The 20,788-nt window shown below is 46.3% G+C and overlaps 1 protein-coding gene across 22 annotated transcripts in view; it reads left to right on the plus strand.

Annotated features, from left to right (window-relative positions):
• BANP (BTG3 associated nuclear protein) overlaps window positions 1-20,788 on the plus strand; it is a 121,724-nt gene that overhangs the window by 15,366 nt on the left and 85,570 nt on the right. For 11 of the 22 annotated variants that reach the window (XM_030820051.1, XM_030820012.1, XM_030819973.1 and 8 more), the window contains 3 exons: window positions 8,881-9,037; window positions 14,991-15,082; window positions 18,043-18,242. In XM_030820051.1, the coding sequence (XP_030675911.1) occupies window positions 8,950-9,037; window positions 14,991-15,082; window positions 18,043-18,242 (380 nt within the window). In that variant the 5' untranslated portion in view covers window positions 8,881-8,949. Of the gene's footprint in view, window positions 1-8,880; window positions 9,042-14,990; window positions 15,083-18,042; window positions 18,243-20,788 lie in introns of all 22 variants that reach the window. The other 11 variants (XM_030820032.1, XM_030820045.1, XM_030820058.1 and 8 more) reach the window with 2 other exon arrangements.

A 20,788-nucleotide genomic window follows, 5' to 3' on the forward strand; every position in this document is an offset into this window, starting at 1 on the left:
TTTTAAATGACTCTTGATCCTGGCGACGGAGGCGTTTTGAGTAAACAACTCGAATAATGTGTGGTGTCCTCATTTGGAAGAGGTTAGGATTCAGGATTTTATGGTGAGTTCAGAGCATTTTCTGAAGTCACTTGCAGAGCTTTTAGAAACTAGGAAAAGGCTTGAATTGGGCATTTAAAACTATTTCCACTAGCCCCTTAACAGAGGCAGGAATTTCACCTGGACACTCTGGACCCAGGGCTGTTTGTGGAAGGGCCTCAGGGCATATCCTTGGGTTTAGTCTGGCTGCACGTGGTGGGCTCCAGAATACCCTGTTTTGAACCAGGTGGTTGGTTATTTTCCTTTGCTTTGAGGAAGTCTGAGGCAGGCAGCCTGGGCCGGTGTGGCAGCTCCCTCGACGGGAGGGGCCTGGGCTCCTTCCTTCCAGGGCTTTGTTCCTTCGTGCCAGCTACTTCTGCCTCCTTCCATGCCTGGCACCAGCAGGAGGAGGAGCACGGAAGAAGGGACAAGGCCAGAGGCCAGGGCCCCGAAGGAGGTTTCCCAGGGGGCTGCCATATGTCCAGGCTTGTGTTGCAGCCTGCTGTGGGACAGGCTGGGAAGGGAAGTACGTGTCTGGTGCCCCGCTCCCCTAGATGTCATGGGCTCTTCCGTGAGCTCTGGGGAAAGTAGGTACTGGCACCAGCAGCTAGGAGTCTCTGGGATTAGGGGAGCCTCTGAAACTTTGCAGAGTTTTGTCTGTACTTTTTCCTGGAAAAGGTTCTTTTTTTTTTTTTTTTTTTTTTTTTTCTGTATTTTTAGTAGAGACAGGGTTTCACCATGTTAGCCAGGCTGCTCTCCAACTCTGACCTCAGGTGATCCACCCACCTTCTCCTCCCAAAGTGCTGGGATTACAGATGTGAGCCACTGCCCCCGGCCAGCAATAATAATTTAATTGTACATTTTATTTTATTTTATTGTTTTTTGGTTTTTGTTTTGTTTTTTTGAGATGGATCTTGCTCTGTCACTGAGGCTGGAGGGTAGTGGCACTATCTCGGCTCATTGCAACCTCTGCCTCCCGGGTGCAAGTGATTCTACTGCCTCGGCCTCCCGAGTAGCTGGGATTACAGGCATGCCCCACCACACCCAGTTAATTTTTTTTTTTTTTTTTTTTTTTTTTTTTTTGAGACGGAGTCTAGCTCTGTCGCCCAGGCTGGAGTGCAGTGGCACGATCTCGGCTCACTGTAAGCTCTGCCTCCCGGGTTCACGCCATTCTCCTGCCTCAGCCTCTCCGAGTAGCTGGGACTACAGGCGCCCGCCACCACGCCCGGCTAATTTTTTGTATTTTTAGTAAAGACGGGGTTCTCGATCACCTGACCTCGTGATCCACCCGCCTCGACCTCCCAAAGTGCTGGGATTACAAGCGTGAGCCACCGCGCCCGGCCAATGTTTTTTTTTTTTTTTTTGAGATGGAGTCTCACTCTCGCTCAGGCTGGAGTGCAATGGTGCAATCTTGGCTCACGGCAACCTCCGCCTCCTGGGTTCAAGTGATTCTCCTGCCTCAGCCTCCCGAGTAGCTGGGAATACAGGCGCGCGCCACCACGCCCTGCTAATTTTTGTATTTTTAGTAGAGACAGGGTTTCACCATGTTGGTCAGGCTGGTCTTGAACTCTTGACCTCACGATCTGCCCGCCTTGGCCCACCAAAGTGCTAGGATTACAGGTGTGAGCCACCGTGCTTGGCCTTTTTTTGGTATTTTTAGTAAGACAGGTTCACCGTGTTGGTCAGGCTGGTCTCGAACTCCTGACCTCAGGTGATCCACCCGCCTTGGCCTCCCAAAGTGCTGGGATTACAGGTGTGAGCCACCACGCCTGGCCAGAAAAGCTTCTATAGTTTTTTTTGCCTTTTTTTTTTTTTAAAGGTTCTGAAAGCAACCTGTGACCCCAAAATGTTTTAAATGCACCAATGCCTTTAAATTTGGTTGGTTGGCTTTTGACTGAGGACTACTGGTTTCATTAGGAAATTTAGTTGGCTGGGTGTGGTGGCTCACCCCTATAATCCCAGCACTTTGGGAGGCCGAGGTGGGTGGATCACCTGAGGCCAGGAGTTCGAGACCAGCCTGACCCAACATGGTGAAACCCCCATCTCTACTAAAAATACAAAATCAGCCTGGCATGGTGGCGTGCACCTGTAGTCTCAGCTACTAAGGAGACTGAGGGAGGAGAATCGCTTGAACCCAGGAGGCGGAGGTTGCGGTGAGCTGAGATCGTGCCATGGCACTCCAGGCTGGGCAATAACAGTGAAACTCCGTCTCAAGAAAAAAAAAAAAAAAAGTTTAGTTTATCCCTTTAATAATCTTTGCTTCTGGTTCTTAATTTGGAAAAAAGAAGGCTGTATTGGTGACATGTAGCTTTGATCTTCAAGCTGACTACCGACGACTCTGAGCTGAAAGATCCTCTTCAGAGGACACAGGTTTAGCGTCACCATCTAAGTTTCATGCTAGTTGCGCCTGACAGGGCCCCTCAGTCAGGCCATGTGGCTTCTGCTTCCCTGGAGCAGCTCCGAAGGCTGAGCAAGATCCTAGTGTTGATCCTAGCACCAGTGTTTGAAGAACATGAGCGTGGGTAGGTGGAGTTGGAATGGACCCTCCCCCCACAGCTTAGATCTGCATATTTTCCTGTCTGATCATTTTTTAAAAGTATACTTCTTTTTCTTTTTGGAAAAGTGATAAATGCACAAGATAAAAATGGAAATATTATTAGAGGATGAAAAGTGAAAAATAATTTCCTTTTCACCCATGCCCCAGGCTGTTGTCGGTCTTGTATCTCTTAACCCGGAAATATTCTGTGCGTATCTAACATACTTCTTAAAAATATAGCATGTCGTCTGCACTGCCCTCGTCCACACTGCCCTGCCCCGTTGATATTCATGGGATCCTGCGCCTTGGGAGCCGCTTTTCAGGGGCTCTTGTTGACTCCTGAAGCTGCGTGGTATATGCCCCCCCACCTTAGCTATGCAATGCAACATCCATTCTTTTGCTGCTAAAAACAATGACTTGCGTTTTTTTTTTTGTTTTTTTGTTTTTTTGTTTTTTGTATGTAGGTCTTTGCACACATATGTGAATGTCTGTGCTGGCTGAATGCTGTGTGGGGCATGACCAGGTTAAGGGCTGTGGCCATTTAGCATTTTGATAGCTATTGCCCTTCAAAGAGGTTGTACCCACTTATACCCCTAGCAAAAGTGCAACAGCCATGTTTTCTGATATCGTCTGGCGAAGTGTGTCATATTTTGTGATTTTTGCCAATCTGATTGGTGAAAAATGCTGTCTTGTTTAAATTTTTTTAAAAAAAATGACACATCACAATTGACTTTTTTTTTTGAGACAGTCTCACCCTGTCACCCAGTCTGGAGTGCAATGGCATAATCTCAGCTCACTGCAACCTCTGCCTCCCCGGTTCAAGCGATTCTCCTGCCTCAGCCTCCTCAGTAGCTGGGATCACAGGTGCGCGCCGCCATGCCCATCTAATTTTTTGTATCTTTAGTAGAGACGGGCTTTCACCATGTTGGCTAGGCTGGTCTCGAGCTCCTGACCTCTCGATCCGCCCACCTTGGCCTTCCAAAGCGCTGGATTACAGGCATGAGCCACCACTCCCGGCCTGACTATCTTTACATAACTTATTTTTGTGTGAATTCATTTTCATTTACTTATGCTCATTTTCGATTAGGTCGATTGGTCTTTTTTTTTTTTTTTGACAGAGTCTTGCTCTGTCACCCAGGCTGGAGTGCAGTGGCGCAATCTCAGCTCACTGCAACCTCCGCCTCCCAGGTTTAAGCGATTCTCCTTTCTCAGCCTCCTTAGTAGCTGGGATTACAAGCATGTGGCACCGTACCTTGCTAATTTTTGTGTTTTTAGTAGAGATGGGGTTTCGCCATGTTGGCCAGGCTGACCTCAGGTGATCCACCGGCTTTGGCCTTCCAAAGTGCTGGGATGACAGATGTGAGCCACCACGCTTGGCTGAGTTTCCTAGTCTTGATTTTGATTTTCCTATTTGCATTTCTGCGGTGTAGTTTAGCATTTGCTTCTGGCCTCTGTATATCCTGTCACTTAGAAAATGTTAGGATTCTAGAAGCTTAATTAGATTCAGCATGTTTGTTGGTTCGGTAGGGCAGCCTCCCACATAGACGGTGTTGAATTCTTCATTAATGAGGCAGATAGTGTGTGTTTTTCTTTTTCTGATGGTAACAGCCACCTCTGTTACCTAGATTCTTAATTCATCAGGGATTGCAAAACGATGGCTGTTCTTTTGTTGGAATACTTTTATACAGAGAAACATTCTATTGCTTATGATTTGGTTTTTCAGTGATATGATTTATATAGAAAGGCAGAATAAATGCTTGATTTTTTCTTTTTATTACCATTAAACAAATTAAAGGCTTAATAATATTATGAACTCATGAATTTAAAAATATTTCTCTTTCAACCCAGTGAAGTTGTTACCATTGTTGATAGTCTGCTTTTCCTTGTTCACAAGGGCATCAGGGATGACAGAATTGCACACAAGGCAAGGCGTTCTCAGACAGAACTCTATCGGCCGGGCGTGGTGGCTCACGCCTGGCATCCCAGCACTTTGGGAGGCCGAGGTGGGCGAATCACCTGAGGTCGGGAGTTTGAGACCAGCCTGGCCGCAGAGTGAAACCCCGTCTCTACCAAAATACAAAAAGTAGCCAGGCGTGCTGGTGGGCACCTGTAATCACAGCTACTCGGGAGGCTGAGGCTGGAGAATAGCTTGAACCCGGGAGGCGGAGGTTTCAGTGAGCCAAGATCCTGCCACTGCACTCCAGCCTGGGCAACAGAGTGAGACGGCATCTCAAAAAAAAAAAAAAAAAAAAAAAGAAAGAAAAAGAGCTCTACCACTTCTTATGGCCACTGAATGAACATTGTAACATTTGTTTTTGTGAGTTTTTGAAAATTGCTCAGAAAGAACTCTACCACTCCTTATGGCCACTGAACATTGTAACTGGTTTTTGTTTTTGAAAGTTGTTACATTTATTTCTTATATGTACTCCCAATTCCTCCCAGTTTCAAGCAGTTACATTGTGTCTGCGTTTAGCACATAGCCTTGCATGCTGCTCCTTCATCTCCTCTGTCTCAGTCCTGCGTGGACATAGGGTGCTCCGCTAGCTGCCTTTCCTGATGCCTCTCCTGTGGTTTGGTTTTCCGAAGCTTGTTTGTTGCCAGTGCCTTCAGGAGGGGATTTTTGGGAATACTGTTCTCTGAGGACTGGATGCTGCCTTTATACTTGAAAGTAATTTTGTCTGGATATAAAATTCTTGGCTCACAGTCCTTTCCTTGTGTGTCTTAAATATGTTAATCCTTTTTTTTTTTTCTGTTGGAGTTTGATAATCTAATTTTCTTTCTGTTATAAGTCACCTAGTCTTTTGCTTGGATGGCTAAAGAATTTTTCTTTAAATAGTGTTTTTATTGGGCTGTATCTTGGTGTTGTGTCTTGGTGTTGGTGGTTTTGTTTTTGTTTTTTCCCCTAGGTTGTAGTGTATCCTTTTCATGAATAGTTTCAAGCACCCTCCCTCCTGTTTTCTGGAGAGCTTTCTTGAATTACAGTTTTTAGTATTCCATTTCATTGCTTTAGTTTTTCTTTTTTCGAGACGGGTTCTTGTTCTGTTGTCCAGGTTGGAGTATAGTGGTGCGATCACAGCTCACCACAGCCTTGCCCTCCCAGACTCAAGTGATTTTTCCGCCTCAGCCTCCTGAGTAGCAGGGACCACAGGCACGTGCCACTGTACCCAGTTAATTTAAAAAATATTTTATAGAGTCAGGGTCTCAGTACATGCCCAGGCTGCTCTTGAACTACCGACCTCAAATGATCCTCCTGCCTTAGCCTCCCAAAGTATTGGGATTACAGGTGCGAGCCACTGTGCCTGGTCAGTTTTTAATCTTTAGCATCTCTTATTATACATATGTTGGGTCTTCTTTTCCTGTGTTATGTGCTGCTTTTTCTTGAGCTTTTTTCATCTCTTCCATTTCTTTTTTATTCTTGAAAATTTTGTCATTTTGTTTTTCTTAAGGCACCATTGTGTTTATTTGTTCTAAGGTTCTTGTAATTTAATCTTCATTTCTGAAGTTATTTTTTCTTTTGTTTCTAATATATTCTGAGTTCTAGCACCTTGTTTCTGAGTTTTTCTAATGCTGGTTTCTGGTTAATGGTATGTTATGTGTTTAATGTATTTCAGTTTGTTTTGAATTATAAAGATATAGTTTTTTTTTTTTTAGCTTTCATCTTTTTGGGGGACACGTTTCTAGAATGTTTTTGTTGTCTGCAGTGATGTTATTTTGCTTCTTATTATTTTAAGAAATACATTATTTTTGCATGATATTTGGCCTCAGTACTTTCAGTTGCTCATTTTTATGACTTTTGCTTTTGTGAATGCTCAGAAGGGAGGCTTGGTTTAGAATCGTTTCTCTAATTTCAGTGTTTTGGGGTTCTTTCCTGTGTTGTTTTTAGGAAGTTTTAAAAATGCAGCAGCTCATTTCTCATCTCTCTAGGCTCTCTTCTTCCCTCCCACCTTTAATTAGCTTTCATGTTCCTTTGTCTCTAGTTTCCACGTCCTGCACATTTTGTGTTCAGTTGCAGGCAGTTTCTTTTCAATGTATTTAGCCTAAAAGGGAGCTTTGGATAATGCATTTTGAGAGGGCTTGGGGTCCAGAACACTGTGGCCTCTGGGTCAGCCCTGCAGGCCCCTGTGTGGGTCTCCTGGTCGATCCGGCAGCTGCTGCTCTTGGCCCAGCTCCTGCTTCCCTCTGCTTCCTCCATCCTATGCCCGTGTGCCATGCTGACCTTGTGGCTTCCGGTGTCCCCATCTGCTTGGGTTGGGGTTCTTGAGGAATATCCTGTCACCTTGTTCTGTTGTCGGTGTTGACTTGGATTTTGGTTTTGCTATCCTTGGAGGTCTGTGTGTCTGTATGGGAGGATTTAGGGAGCTTAAACATCTATCTCATTCCGTCTTTCCCAGCTGGACTTTTTAGAGGTTAAGCACTGGTCACTCTGAGGCTTTGTGTCTCGCCCTCCAGTTATTTGTCATCAGCTCTTTTTTTTTGTTAAGGACAGTTAATTGATGTTTCCTCAGTTCATCTAATCTTCTGTAAAGTTGTAATGTGGGAATAAAAACACCTTTGCTATTTTATTGATCGTGTATTTGATCACACATTTATGAAAAATATTGCCTTTACTCTATAAAGAAAGACTTAAGACAGCACTTGGCTTCTTCTTCCACAAATCGTTATCCCCAAGAAATTCTAGAGTTGAGGCCAGGCACGGTGGCTCACGCCTGTAATCCCAGCACCTTGGGAGGTCGAGGCAGGCAGATCACGTGAGGGCAGGAGTTCAAGACCAACCCGACCAACATGGAGAAACCCCCGTCTCTACTAAAAATACAAAATTAGCTGGGTGTGGTGGCGCATGCCTGTAATCCCAGCTATTCAGGAGGCTGAGGCAGGAAAATCGCTTGAACCCAGGAGGTGGAGGTTGAGGTAAGCCGAGATTGCACCACTGCATTCCAGCCTGGGCAACAAGAGCAAAACTCCATCTCAAAAAAAAAAAAAAAAAAAAAGGAAAAAAAGAAAAAAATTCTAGAGTTGCCATTTAAGCTGTAAAATTTAAATCTAGACAAAGGAGAGGAGGAACTGCATTATATATTGGATTTAAGGACACGTGTGAGGCCTGCTTATGTAATTTCATTCCTGTTGGGACTTATCCATGAACAGAAGTTGTGAATAGACTCAAGAGTTGAAACCATGTGACCTGAAAACCTTACTTTTCCTTCTGCGATGGGGGGTTGTGGTTAGGGACAGTGAACGGACTCTTCCTGGTGAAAGGAGCTGTACCCTGTACAGAGCTGGGCACAGGGTTTCTGCCCTCAAGAAGTGTGTAGTGTAGTTCAGGGAAGACAGTTTACTTTATGCCATATATGGGTCAATAATTAAAATATAAAGTATAATCTGATAAAAAATATTATGGTCACATTCATTCCTCATTTCTACGACATCCTATTTTGCAGTACTGTATTCGGATCTGTGTGTCCATAGACCATAGTTTGAATGATGCAGCCTTATTTTTACTTTGGAAAATAAGTTCTCTTGAGGCCTAATCAGAGTGTCACAGGAGCTGGGGTAAAGCCCCTGACTGTGTTTCAGACACTGTGCGAGGCTCGGGGACAGCCCCGCCCTGGACAGCACAACTGTGGACAGGACAGATGGTTCCTCCTTGGTCATGGTGGCAGGATGCTCAGGTTCAGGACAGAACCTGAGAGCAGAAAGGAAGCAGAACAGAGGTGCTGCCACTCCGCCGGGCTTGTGGGGTAGCAGAAACGGAGTGTGGATTGTAGTCTAGATGGAAGCGTGCAGCTGGGAGAGATTTGGGAGGAGAGATGGCGTATCACCATGGAGACCGGTGGTGTGGGTGGGAAGGGATGCTGCTTTCTGGGGTGTGGTGACTGTAGCAGGGCTGAGGCCCCTCGGGAGCAGGAAGTGACAGGGTGTTTGCTGTAGGCAATCAGGCCCCACTGGAGACTTGGGCTGAGGGAGCGGACGTTTCCAAGCCAGTGTTGGGAAGGTGGCTTTGGAAGGGCATGAGGAACGCAGTGGAAATGGAGAGGCCCTGGGTGGCTTGTCCAGTGGTTAAGGAAAGAGGCAGCGGGTGGCGTTTTCAACTTTTTGTTAATTTTCAAAGAAACTAACCTTTTGGTAGTTTGCGGCAAGAAGAACCCTGCATGTAAAACTCCACAGACATTCAGGGCCTCTTGCATACACGCGCACGGCTCGTGGTTTTCATAATTTCACGTGTAGCAATGGTTAATGTCCTCTCCTTCTCCTTTGCTTCTGTTTGGTAGGTGACCAAAAGCCAGCCCCGCTGTGAGTTGAACTCTTGCGTGTTGACTGGCCACTCTCCTGTGCTCTGGATGATGTCGGAACACGACCTGGCGGATGTGGTTCAGATTGCAGTGGAAGACCTGAGCCCTGACCACCCAGGTACAGAGCTGTGGGACAGTAGGTGAAATGTTATTCTCTTTATTCTTTAAAAACCAAAAGCTGCTCATGTTATTTTCTTTTCTTTAAGTAGAAGAAAAAGTAATGCATGCTGCGTATGAAAAGTCTGAATCCTAGAGATATGAACACCGTCGGCCCCTCCCTTCCCTCGCCCCTGCAGCCTCAACACCACCTCCCTTCTGGAGGGGGCCCCTGTGACACTTTGTCTCGAGGGCTGTCCCCGCTCCCGCTCCTCGGGGGTGTGCGTGTGTTCTACACTCTCCCCTGCCGCGTCCCTGTGTGCGGCGTCATGGAACCTTAACCATGTTGTATGTGTAACCCCCTGTGTGCAGTGTCATGGAACCTTACCATGTTGTATGTGTAATCCCCTCTGTGCAGTGTCATGGAACCTTACCATGTTGTATGTGTAACCCCTGTGTGCAGTGTCATGGAACCTTACCATGTTGTATGTGTAATCCCCTGTGTGCAGTGTCATGGAACCTTACCATGTTGTATGTGTAATCCCCTGTGTGCAGTGTCATGGAACCTTACCATGTTGTATGTGTAACCCCCTGTGTGCAGTGTCATGGAACCTTACCATGTTGTGTGTGTAACCCCCTGTGTGCAGTGTCATGGAACCTTACCGTGTCGTGTGTGTAATCCCCTGTGTGCGGCGTCATGGAACCTTACCGTGTCGTGTGTGTAATCCCCTGTGTGCGGCGTCATGGAACCTTACCGTGTCGTGTGTGTAATCCCCTGTGTGCGGTGTCATGGAACCTTACCGTGTCGTGTGTGTAATCCCCTGTGTGTGGCGTCATGGAACCTTACCGTGTCGTGTGTGTAATCCCCTGTGTGCAGTGTCATGCAACCTTACCATGTCGTGTGTGTAATCCCCTGTGTGCGTCGTCACCATGTTGTGTGCGTGTAAGTCTGCTCTGTTAGCAGCTCCGCAGGATTCATTCACAGGTGCCCTCTGCACAGTTGACTCTTCTCTTTCAGAGGGCTCCTGGCATAGTCTGTCTGATTTTTCCTTTATACACAACCCTATAGGGAAGATCCTTGCATATATATCTTGGCAAATAGATAACTTCCTAGAAGTAGAGTTGCTACATGTGTTTAAAATTTTAAGACACTGACAGGTTTTCTAGAAATGTTTTACTAATTCTTCCACCGAAGTGCTTGAGAAGAAGTTTTTTCTACACCTTTGCTAAGGCTGGTAATTTTTAAAAATGATGTTAAAGGCACATGTCTACTTTGAAATCATAACTGTTTGTTTGTTTAGGAGACCCTTGAGAAATGAAACCCTAAATTTCAGGAACTGTATCTCTTCATCTGTGAAAACACTTTGTCCACACTTACTGTTTTAAAAAGATTTCTTCTTCTTTTTTTTTTTTTTCCATAAAGTAGTATATGTTTTATTGTTCCGTTAAGTTTGAAGTGACCAGCCCACCACAGTTAAGTCACTGAGTGTTTCGGTTGCCTGGTTATTCTTTCAGGAATGTTTGAATCGAAATGCTGACAGTTTATTCCCCCAGAAGAGAGAATTTTCAGAAATCTCCTAAGAAAGTCTGATGTCTGTTCATATGATCTATTTGCTTTGTTAGTTGAGAAAACTACCTTTGGAGACTAGTTGTAGTATGGAAGGGGAGGGCAGTAGAAATAGTTTTGGGGTGAGGTGAGCAGTCCCAGGGGAACACGAAGGCAGCGTTTCAGGAGCGCTGTTGGTTAGTTTTCCACACAATCACAACACATTATTTTACAAATCCCTATTTCTAGTTTAGAAGGCAAATGACAGTTTCTTTAGAAAACATACAGTGTAATCTTGTAAAATAAAAGTGTTCCAGTTACATCATTTTCAGTGATTTCAGAAGCATTAAAGTTCTGACAGCCTACTTCCCCAATAAATCTCTCTTTGTAGACTGTGGCCCAAAGAAGGCTTAGAGAAATAATTTCGAATCTTGATTTTGTTCCAACTCTATTCCTTAAATGCCTGAGAACTACGATTTCTTGAGTATTTATTAAAAGCCTACTGTTTCGGCCAGGTGTGGTGGCTCACACCTGTAATCCCAGCACCTTGGGAGGCTGAGGCGGGCGCATCACGATGTCAGGAGATCGAGACCATCCTGGCAAACACGGTGAAACCCTGTCTCTACTAAAAATACAAAAAAATACTAAAAATTAGCTGGGCGTGGTGGCGGGTGCCTGTAGTCCCAGGTACTGAGGAGGCTGAGGCAGGAGAATGGCGTGAACCCAGGAGGTGGAGGTTGCAGTGAGCCGAGATCGCGCCACCGTACTCCAGCCTGGGCGACAGAGTGAGACTCTTTCTCAAAAAACAAAACAAAACAAAACAAAACAAAAAAACCTACTGTGCGCAGAGCTCTGAGGCCTGCCTCAGTACAAAGCCTGCAGTCTCTGGCCCAGGAGAAGGTGCGCACAGCTGCAGGTACCTTGATGTGTCAAACACATTTGCATTCATAGTGGGTTTAAGGTACTTTCCTCGTCTCGAAAGTATGCATCTAATAAAGTTTAACAGGATAGTCAAGAAGGTAGAAGAAATAAAAATTTTCCATAATTCTACTGGTTATAGCAGCTTTTAAATTGTTGACGTGTATGTCTTTCCAATTTTTCCTTATTTTTATTTAAAAGAAAGACTTCTGGGATCATCTGACTTGGTGTGTACCGACCATGGCTTGTGCTTACTCTACCTGTCTGAATGCAAACATTGTGACTTGCATCAGGCGTGTCATTGCAGTTGATTGTGATATCTTTATTTATTTATTTAAGGCAGAGTTTTGCTCTGTTGCCAGGCTGGAGTGCAGTGGCGTGATCTCAGCTCACTGCAACCTTTGTCTCCTGGATTCAAGCGATTCTCCTGCCTCAGCCTCCCAAGTAGCTGGGATTATAGGCGCCCGCCACCATGCCCGGCTAATTTTTGTATATTCAGTAGAGATGGGGGTTTCACCATGTCGGCCAGGCTGGTCTCGAACTCCTGACCTCAGGTGATCCACTCACCTCGGCCTCCCAAAGTGCTGGGATTATAGGTGTGAGCCACTGCACCCAGCCTGATTGTGATATCTTTAAAATGAACTAGGAGTTCTTTTGTCTAATTCTAAAAGTAATGCGTACAAAATTATAAAAAGCAACACATACAAAAAGCAGCAAAGTACAAAGAAGAAAATAAATGTCACTTGCTGTCCCACTACCTGTAGAGTCACTACTGGAGTTACTGCACACCTCTTTTCTGCTGTTATGATGAAACTAGCTCTGTGACCCCAGAGAAGTCCCGTAACCTTTCTGGACTTGTTTTCTTCTCAGCAAACTAAAAGGTTAGAGTAATGAGTATGAGGGTCTCTCTCTGTTCTTCCAGGCCTGGTGCGATGACCAGTTTCCAATGACAGTAAAGAGCCTTAGAATGAGGTCCTGAGAACCTTTGACTAACCACAGGCACTTGTAGGCATGGAGTTTTAAAAGTTTCATTAAGTGAGAATTCATCTGCAAAGGCTTAGGTGGAGATGGTTGACGCGCTCCCTGCCTCTGAGGAGTCATGAGGCCGAAGGCAGAGCGGTGTGCTGTACTCAAGGGACCCCCCCTCCACCTCAGCCCCTGAGTAGCTGGGACTATCCAGGTTAATAGCTTTAAGTTTTTAACAGTAATACCAGTGTGTGACCAGTGTGTGACCAGTGTGTCACAGGTGCTGATAATCAAAACAGTCTCAACCTTAACACACTAAGTGACAGAACCCCAACCCTCCCAGGCACAGCTGAGACCAGCTGCCCCCATCACACAGCAAGCGTCAGGTGATTGTCACGGCTTCCCACAGGATAAGCAACTCAGCCTCAGCTCAGGGCGGCCACAGTGTGGTCCCAGCCTCCTTCCTTTTGTCTAAAACTGACTACAAAAACAATGTCAAAGATAACGTCAAAATCAAAGACCAGAATCAGCCGACAGTGGTCCTTGGCTTTGGGTAATTTCCCACCAGTTAGATCAGATTTGACTGCTTTTGCCTAGGACCTGTGAGGTTCCTGTTAGGACTGCGGGACGATTCAGCATCTTTAAGTTTTAGAGTTTTGCGATGAATCATCTAGTGTGTACAGGCTTAAAGGCATGGATACGCTTTTTTGTTTTCCTGTTAAGATCTTCTTCGGAATGTCAATCCATGTAACACATCTGAGGGGAGTTGCTTTGGTGGAGGTGGAGGCAGGGACCAGAGAGGCCTGTGCACTTGGCTTTCCTCTGGCACCTGGAGAATCTGAATGCCAGCCAGGAGTGCTTCCCCCACATTTGTGGGCAGCCTTGTGTGTAAGGTGCTGGGAGGGTGGTCTGCTATGGGATGGGTGCTGTGACCTTGTTGGTGTCACAGTATAAACAGGTGTGAGTTGAGGCCCTTCCAGGAATGGCTTCCCGAACAAGGCGGCGTTTGAGTGGGGCTGGACAGAAGGTGGTTAGATTTCCCTGGTGGAGGTGGCTGGAGGGTTGATAGTATGGGAAGGGCTGGGGCACAGCACCAGCAGAGCAGGGCAGGTGTCATCTGGCCACAGTGAGGTCATCCTGCTTGGCTGTGGTGTGGGTGCCCTTGAAAGTAGATGGTGTGCCAAGGTGTGCATGTGCTGAAGGGTATTCCCAGTGGCCAGCATTCAGATTGCTGATTTTTTTCTACCAGAAGTGTTACAGTAAGCATGCTCATATGTATGCATGTATATAGTATCTATTCTTATATACTGGCATTCATTTTTGTAAATACCACACACTGGTATTACTGTTAAAAACTTAAAGCTATTAACCTGGATAGTCCCGGCTATTCGGGCTGAGGTGGGGAAGGGGGGGGGGTCCCTTGAGTACAGGAGTTTGAGTCCAGCCTGGGTGACATAGCAAGACCTCATCTCTTAAAAAACAAACAACAAACAAACAAAACGATTAATATTAACCCAGAGTCCATATTTGTGGCTCAGTGAAGAGGAAGGCTGCAGACAAACCTGTTGATGAGGTGGATGGTCTCTCACCTCCCACATGTATGCTGTCTGTTTATCTTAATGTGTGAGCGTGTAGAGTAGAGCATGGTAGGAGTGCACTAGACAGTTCCCACTGTCATTTCAGGCAAGGAAATCGGAAGAAAAAACACTCATGGCACAACGTACAATCTTTAACAAGAACTGTTGACCTTAAACTTCTATGTGTAACTGCAAATATGTAAATTTTTAAAAATTGACTAGGTCTAAGGAAAAGGACTAGAAGGGTCACAGATAGGTAGAAATGTGATTTGCAGAGATGAGGCAATTGTGGCCGATTTTGGTCTTTGATTTTGAGGTTATCTTTGACATTGTTTTTGTAGTCAGTTTTAGACAAAAGGAAGGAGGCTGGGACCACACTGTGGCCGCCCTGGGCTGAGGCTGAGTTGCTTATCCTGTGGGAAGCCGTGACAATCACCTGACGCTTGCTGTGTGATGGGGGCAGCTGGTCTCAGCTGTGCCTGGGAGGGTTGGGGTTCTGTCACTTAGTGTGTTAAGGTTGAGACTGTTTTGATTATCAGCACTTATGACATGTGATAGTCAGTGTTTTTTTACCCATTTTAGTTGTGGACCTGCAGATAGAGTGGCTTTGATTTTGGAATGAGGTGACCAACAGATAAAACTTTATTGTAAAGTTGGGAAGAAATCATTATTATTGATTGGGTTTTATCAAACCAAATGGGGCAGCCCCACAGAGCATTGAGTCAGAAGTCAGAAGCTTCCAGATTTGGAGTGAGGGCTGACTCAGTGGCACATTAATTACCCAGTGTCTGGGCTTTTCTTGGGATTAAGGAGTTATCCTATTTTTTTGCCTGACTGAGAATAAGTTTAAAAAGGTAAAATATGAAATAGGTTCTGCTATTTCTCATTCAACCTTAAGGTGTCAGCACTGTTTACTATCTTAATGTTAAAATAATTCTGTAAAACTTTTCATGTTAAACATTTTTTTTCTCCGTCACTGCTTTCAGTTGTTTTGGAGAATCATGTAGTGACAGATGAAGACGAACCTGCTTTGAAACGCCAGCGACTAGAAATCAATTGCCAGGATCCGTCTATAAAGGTAAAAATCTGACTCTGTTCTGTGATGTGTAGTGCACTGCAGTGTTCTCTTATGTGTAGTGCACTGCAGATTTCAAGGGCTGCTGTAACAAATCACCATCAATGGGATGGCTTAAAAATGTAGCCTCTCAGCTGTGGAGGCCGGAGATCCAAAACCAAGATGCAGGCAGGGTCTCGCTCCCTCCAAAGGTTCTAGAAGGTGGATCCTTCCTGCCTCTTCCAGCTTCTGGTGGCTCCAGGCCTGCCTCAGCTTGTGGGGCTCCTTCCAGCTCTGCCTTCCTCTTCATGTTGCTGCCGCCTCTGTGTGTCTGTGACTGTTTCCCCTTCTCTCCTCTAGTAAGGACTTGTCATTGGATTTAAGGCCCACCCCAATCCAGATTGATCTCATTGACTAAATGACATCTACACAGACCCAAAGAGTTTCTAAATTACATCTGCACAGTTTCCATGGAGACCACATGGGTAGGTTCTGGCGGTTAGGATGTGGATGTATCACTTTAGGATGTGGCCATATCACCTGGCAGCCCGCTACAGAAGAGTGTGAGCCATTTTTTCTCTTGAAGAGCATGAAGAGTAAGAATTGTTTACTTTGAGATGCTGCTGAAGGAGGCATCTTCCCACACACCTGCAGGCCCATCTTGGATGGAAGGAAAGTGAACTTTCTACCAGTGATGAATGACTTCTGTGTCTGCCATTTACGTCACTTAGATTCTGAAGTTCACTAGATGGGGTTCTTGGGAACTGCTCATTCAGTTGATTATTTCTGGATCTTTGAATTTGCTTGGCTGGTTCCAGTGTTTGCAGAGTCACAGAGGTAAATCTCGGCACATGTGAGAAGGTTATGAGAGCAACACAAAACCAAAGTCCCTTTTCATGGAATTCCTCTACTTACACAGGGTGTCTGTTTGGTAATATTTAATTTGTTTTGTTAACAAGGAGAAGCAGTGTCAATGTGTATGAAAAACTTACAAATAAATTCACTGTAAAATGCCTGTTTCCAACCAATGGATAGGACGTGGCTGTGTTAGTGAACAGTGTGTTATCATTCCCTAAATAAAACGCACCTGTGATTTTATCAGAAGCCACATCTATTACACATAGCACAGAAATAGATAAAGTGGGCATGGAAGTGGTCCTGCCTTTGTCCTTGTCCCACTCTTGAGAAGAGGTTGGGTCCCCGGTTGCATGCGAGTTGCATAGAGTCGTGTGCGTGGCTGTAGGTTGTTTTATTGGTATATAAGAGTGATTTTCCCCAAAACCCCAGGCAGAATCATTTGTAATTCAGAATTAAAATAATATGGGTGTACTGTTTAAAGAATTTGAGAGCCAAACATTTGATGTTCTCCGGTTGTTGAAAATAGCGGGGTTATCCGTGGCCATCCAGGGATTCAGCCACCTATTGTTGCTTTTCAAGACGACGCATGTTTGTCATGCCATGCACCCTGCCTCCTTTGTAGATAAGCTGATTGAGTATTTTCACGTGGGTTGGGTCCACCTGATGCTGTGGCTCCTTCCCTCTCTCACACGCACCTTCAACACAGAGTAGTCAGTCAGGGAGGGTGAGTTTCAGTTGGTTTCTTTAGCTCCTGTCTATATCAGCACCCCGTGGTGAATCTTGCCAGGAGAGGTGGTGACCTGAGAAAAGGTGAGTTGTTGGGCAATATGTGGATTTTCCCTCCTGCAGCGCTGTCCCTGCCACTGTGTATACCAGGTTTCCATGCCAGCTACATGATGTATGATATCACTGTAATTTTGATATTCTGCAGATTCCCTTGAGATCAGAAAGGAGAGTGGGCGTAAGCAGTGTTGTAGGTCAGCTGCAGTTAGTGGGAAGGCTGTTCCAGCTCCAGTGTGGGCCGGCCTCCTGCCTCCCTGTGAATGTGGGCCGGCCCCCCGCTCCCCTGTGCTGCAAGCTCCACGGCCAGCTCTCAGTGGCTGCCGCAGTGCCGCCCCTGCTATCCCAAGCCTACCTCCCCCTTCCTTCTGATGTGTGCACTTTGGGCCCCACACTGTTTAGGTCGTGGGCAGGAAAGGAGAGAGAAAGACGAAACACAAATTCTGTGCGATTTTCAGCTATTGATTCTTAAGGCAGGTGCCAGCCTTCCTGACTACTAAGCAGGGCTGGTGGGCGCTCCCCCAACCTGTCCCTCCCTAGACCCGAAGGAGTGTCCTTCTGTCTGCTGGTGAGACCTGGTAGAGGGTGTCTGTTTTGCACAGTGCAATTCTGCGTGATTAACACGTTTCCACATGTGCTCATGGTGGCTCCTGGCTGGGATGGCAGCTGGGGAAGTGAAGTTCTTGTCTTTCTGGTTTGTGTGTTTCTCTGTTTCTTGGGTTTGGAGTGCGGCACGTCACGGCTCACTGTGGTTACTTGGAGTTAGGAATCTGGAGGAGACTCAGCCGGAAAGGTCAGATGTGGAGTCCGGCTTTGCCAACCACTAGGTGGCAAGCTTGCTGCTCAAGAGCCCCACGGGAGCCTCCGGACCAAATCCCAAGTCAGGGCCACAGGGGATCCAATCACCTTTTCCGATTAGGCAGCAGGGTGTGAGGTGAATGTGCATGGCCTGTGGCTTTTATGCTGTTTTGATGTTAGGTGTAATCTGTTTTTATTCTTGAGAAGATTTGACTAGTTTTATGTGTAAATTTACTGATTAATAATAACATATTAAAGTATATCCTTTTTTAAAATTAAATGGGCTTATCAAAGAATTGCAACTGCACATAGAAGTGAAACCATGATTAAATCATCACATTTGAAACAGGACGTGTGACTCGTGTGTAAAATGTGAACTCGTTACTCACATGTTTGTGGCTCATAGCTCACGAGCTAGTTCCAGTGTGGGGATTGTTCTGTCTGACTAGATGGAGTTGAGATCAGGAAATAGCTGTTTGGTGTTTCTTGGGGTTGTCTTCCTACAATTCAGGAGACCCTTCCTAAAGCCGGTCTTTTTTCACTTCCAGTCATTCCTGTATTCCATCAACCAGACAATCTGCTTGCGGTTGGATAGCATTGAAGCCAAATTGCAAGCCCTGGAGGCTACTTGTAAATCCTTAGAAGAAAAGCTGGATCTGGTCACGAACAAGCAGCACAGCCCCATCCAGGTTCCCATGGTGGCCGGCTCCCCTCTCGGGGCAACCCAGACGTGCAACAAAGTGCGATGGTAAGAACAGACCAGGGTGCCGGGGCCTTCAGGTCACCTGGGGAGAAGCGGGTCACCTCCTCGCCCAGGCCCGCAGCTTAGTGGCTCAGTTTGCTGGAGATGGGCGGTGTCTGCCTCAGCAGTCTCGGCAGTTTCTAACCAAAGCTGACTTTAGTTAGACCAAAACCGAACACGTGGCATCCTGCCAGGATGACCTGAAGTCATCCTCACGTTTCCTTTGCACATAAAGCCGACCCATGCACCTTTGCTTTGGAACTAACCCACCAGATCTTAGAAGATGTACATGTGCTTCTTTCCTTTTTCCTACTCTACCTGGCTGGTCTTTAGATATGTTTTTCTTCGTATGTGGTGTTTATACATTTCACATGAATATATCAAACTTTTCATTCAAATCCGCAGTTTTTATTTTGCTTATTTTTAAAAAGTAGAGTCTAATGGGTCTAATCTTAGAAAGCTGTGTGGTAGTTTGCGAACTGTTTGAGTAGAAGCTTTATGATGTCTTAGAAAGTCTCGGACCTGCTTGGTGTCCACTCATCCAAGGCTTCCTGCCAGATATTACAGCTGACAAGTCGCGCTGAAGCTCAGGCTCTGGTGTCGCTAGCCTTCCCCACACCTGGCCAGAAAGAAGTCCTGCTTAAGGCAGTGGACATGGCATGGCTTTGTGCTTGACGAGGGGACTTTTGACTGAGCGCTACTCACTTCAGCTTCCCTGGCCTGGCCGTAGCCTTCTGCCCGGTGTGTCTGGGAGGAGACAGAATGGTGGGAAGGCAGTGGGGGGGCCGGGGAGGACATGTGGACGCCGAGGAATGGGAGCCGCAGCAAGCCTAGAAGGACTGTGGTGACCTTGCTGCCCGTGTGTGCTGCGGGTGCCACCCTGCCCGTGTGTGCTGGTGGTTGGCGCTGGGTTAGGTGCTTTGTGGACCTCTCCAGGGAGTGTGGGAAGTCTGGGGGCAGCTCCAGATAATGGCTGCTGTGCTGGCTGAAGCAGTGGTGCCTCTGAACTCTCGGATGTGTCGGGGGTTTTGGAAACAGTACCCGGCCGTCTTCCAAGCTCCGCTGCTGCTGGTGGAGTTGGCATCTCAGTTCGCAGGCAGGAGCTGGGGATCGTTCACGTGTTACTCTGAGACGGGGCCTTCGCCCTGCACAAATGCTGTCACTCACGTGTTTTCCCCCAGCAGGAGTTTGTCTACCGTGTCCTCTGTGCAGGGACGCTGTTGGGCTCCCAGGTCAGGTGTGCAAAGCTGTTGTACCCAATGCCTTTTTTTTAGGATAGTTTTTTGGGGTAATGTCCTCTTACCCTAAAATGCAGTTTTTAGAAAATATAATTTATGTCTCAAAAAAAAAAAGAAAATGTAATTTATAACTTATAATTAATAGACTGCCCTAGCTATAGAGAATGAATGTGATAGTATTGTGTAATAAGACAACACATTTCAACGTGGTGATGGTTGGCCGTGAAACAGCCGGATGTCCCACCTGGTGTGTTGCGTCCTGGTGACTGGGGGCGGTCCCTGCAGATGGACCCAGGTGTGACACTGGGAGTTCAGCCCCCAGCTGGTGATGGAATATTACAGAATGGTGAGCAGTTCCTAATGAACTTTCACATAAAGAAAAGTATAATTTTTTCTAGACTTATGTAATAGTTGAATTCATGGAAAATTCAAGTCATAGTAAGACCGTGCAAAAATGTTTTGTGTGTAAATGTTGAATAGAGTAAGATTCTGGGTTCAGAGAGTTAGAAGCATGTTTTCCACTTATGAAGTTCTGGTTCATTGTAAGTTTTGTGTGTGGAGAGTTTTTGTTGGGTGAGACTGTCTCGCTCATTGAAGGACGTCTCTGCCTGCCAAATTCCAGTACTCTCTGAATCTTGACCACTGAAGATGTCCCACGGGATCTCAAAGCACCCCTGGGCACCTGCATTGAGAACCATTGTTCTAAGGAATTAAACACAAGGATGAACGAACCTCTCCTGCCCCTGGAGCCTTGCGTGCTGGCGGATGGCTGCCCATCACGTGTCACTTGTCACTTGTCACGTTGTGCCAGTGCTAGGCAGGTCATTGTCACCACTTGGGAAAAGTGTTGACAAAATTGGTCGTTAGATTCCACCACTGACAATGTGTGATGGGGAGTGAAGTTCCTGAGTGAAGAACTCCAAAGGCTAGAGTGTGGTTTCTGTTGTGGGTTAGCCTTGAGGGTACCTTGCTTGGATTCCATCTGCACAGGGCGGAGCTTGGGCCTCTGGCTGTCACAGTTGCCCTGAAAGACACTGAGGTGACCTTGGCCAAGTCACGCATTCATTTCCATCTGAGTTTCTAGTTTAAGATAAGAGGAAGAGGACCTGGAGCTCCTCTGGGGCTGCTTCGGCCCAGGGTCCTCCTGCTTTCTGAGGGTGACAGTGTCTGTGCTCACGAAAACACATCCGCTGGGGTGGATGTTATTCACAGATCTGCCGCGGCAGAAATCCCCCATGCTTCCCTCTGCTGGGGGCAGATGTTGTCATTCACGGACCTGTGGTGGTTGTCTGTCTGCGTGTCAACAAGCGGTGA

Source organism: Nomascus leucogenys, chromosome 2 (assembly GCF_006542625.1).
Source record: "Nomascus leucogenys isolate Asia chromosome 2, Asia_NLE_v1, whole genome shotgun sequence".
Taxonomy (NCBI): domain Eukaryota; kingdom Metazoa; phylum Chordata; class Mammalia; order Primates; family Hylobatidae; genus Nomascus; species Nomascus leucogenys.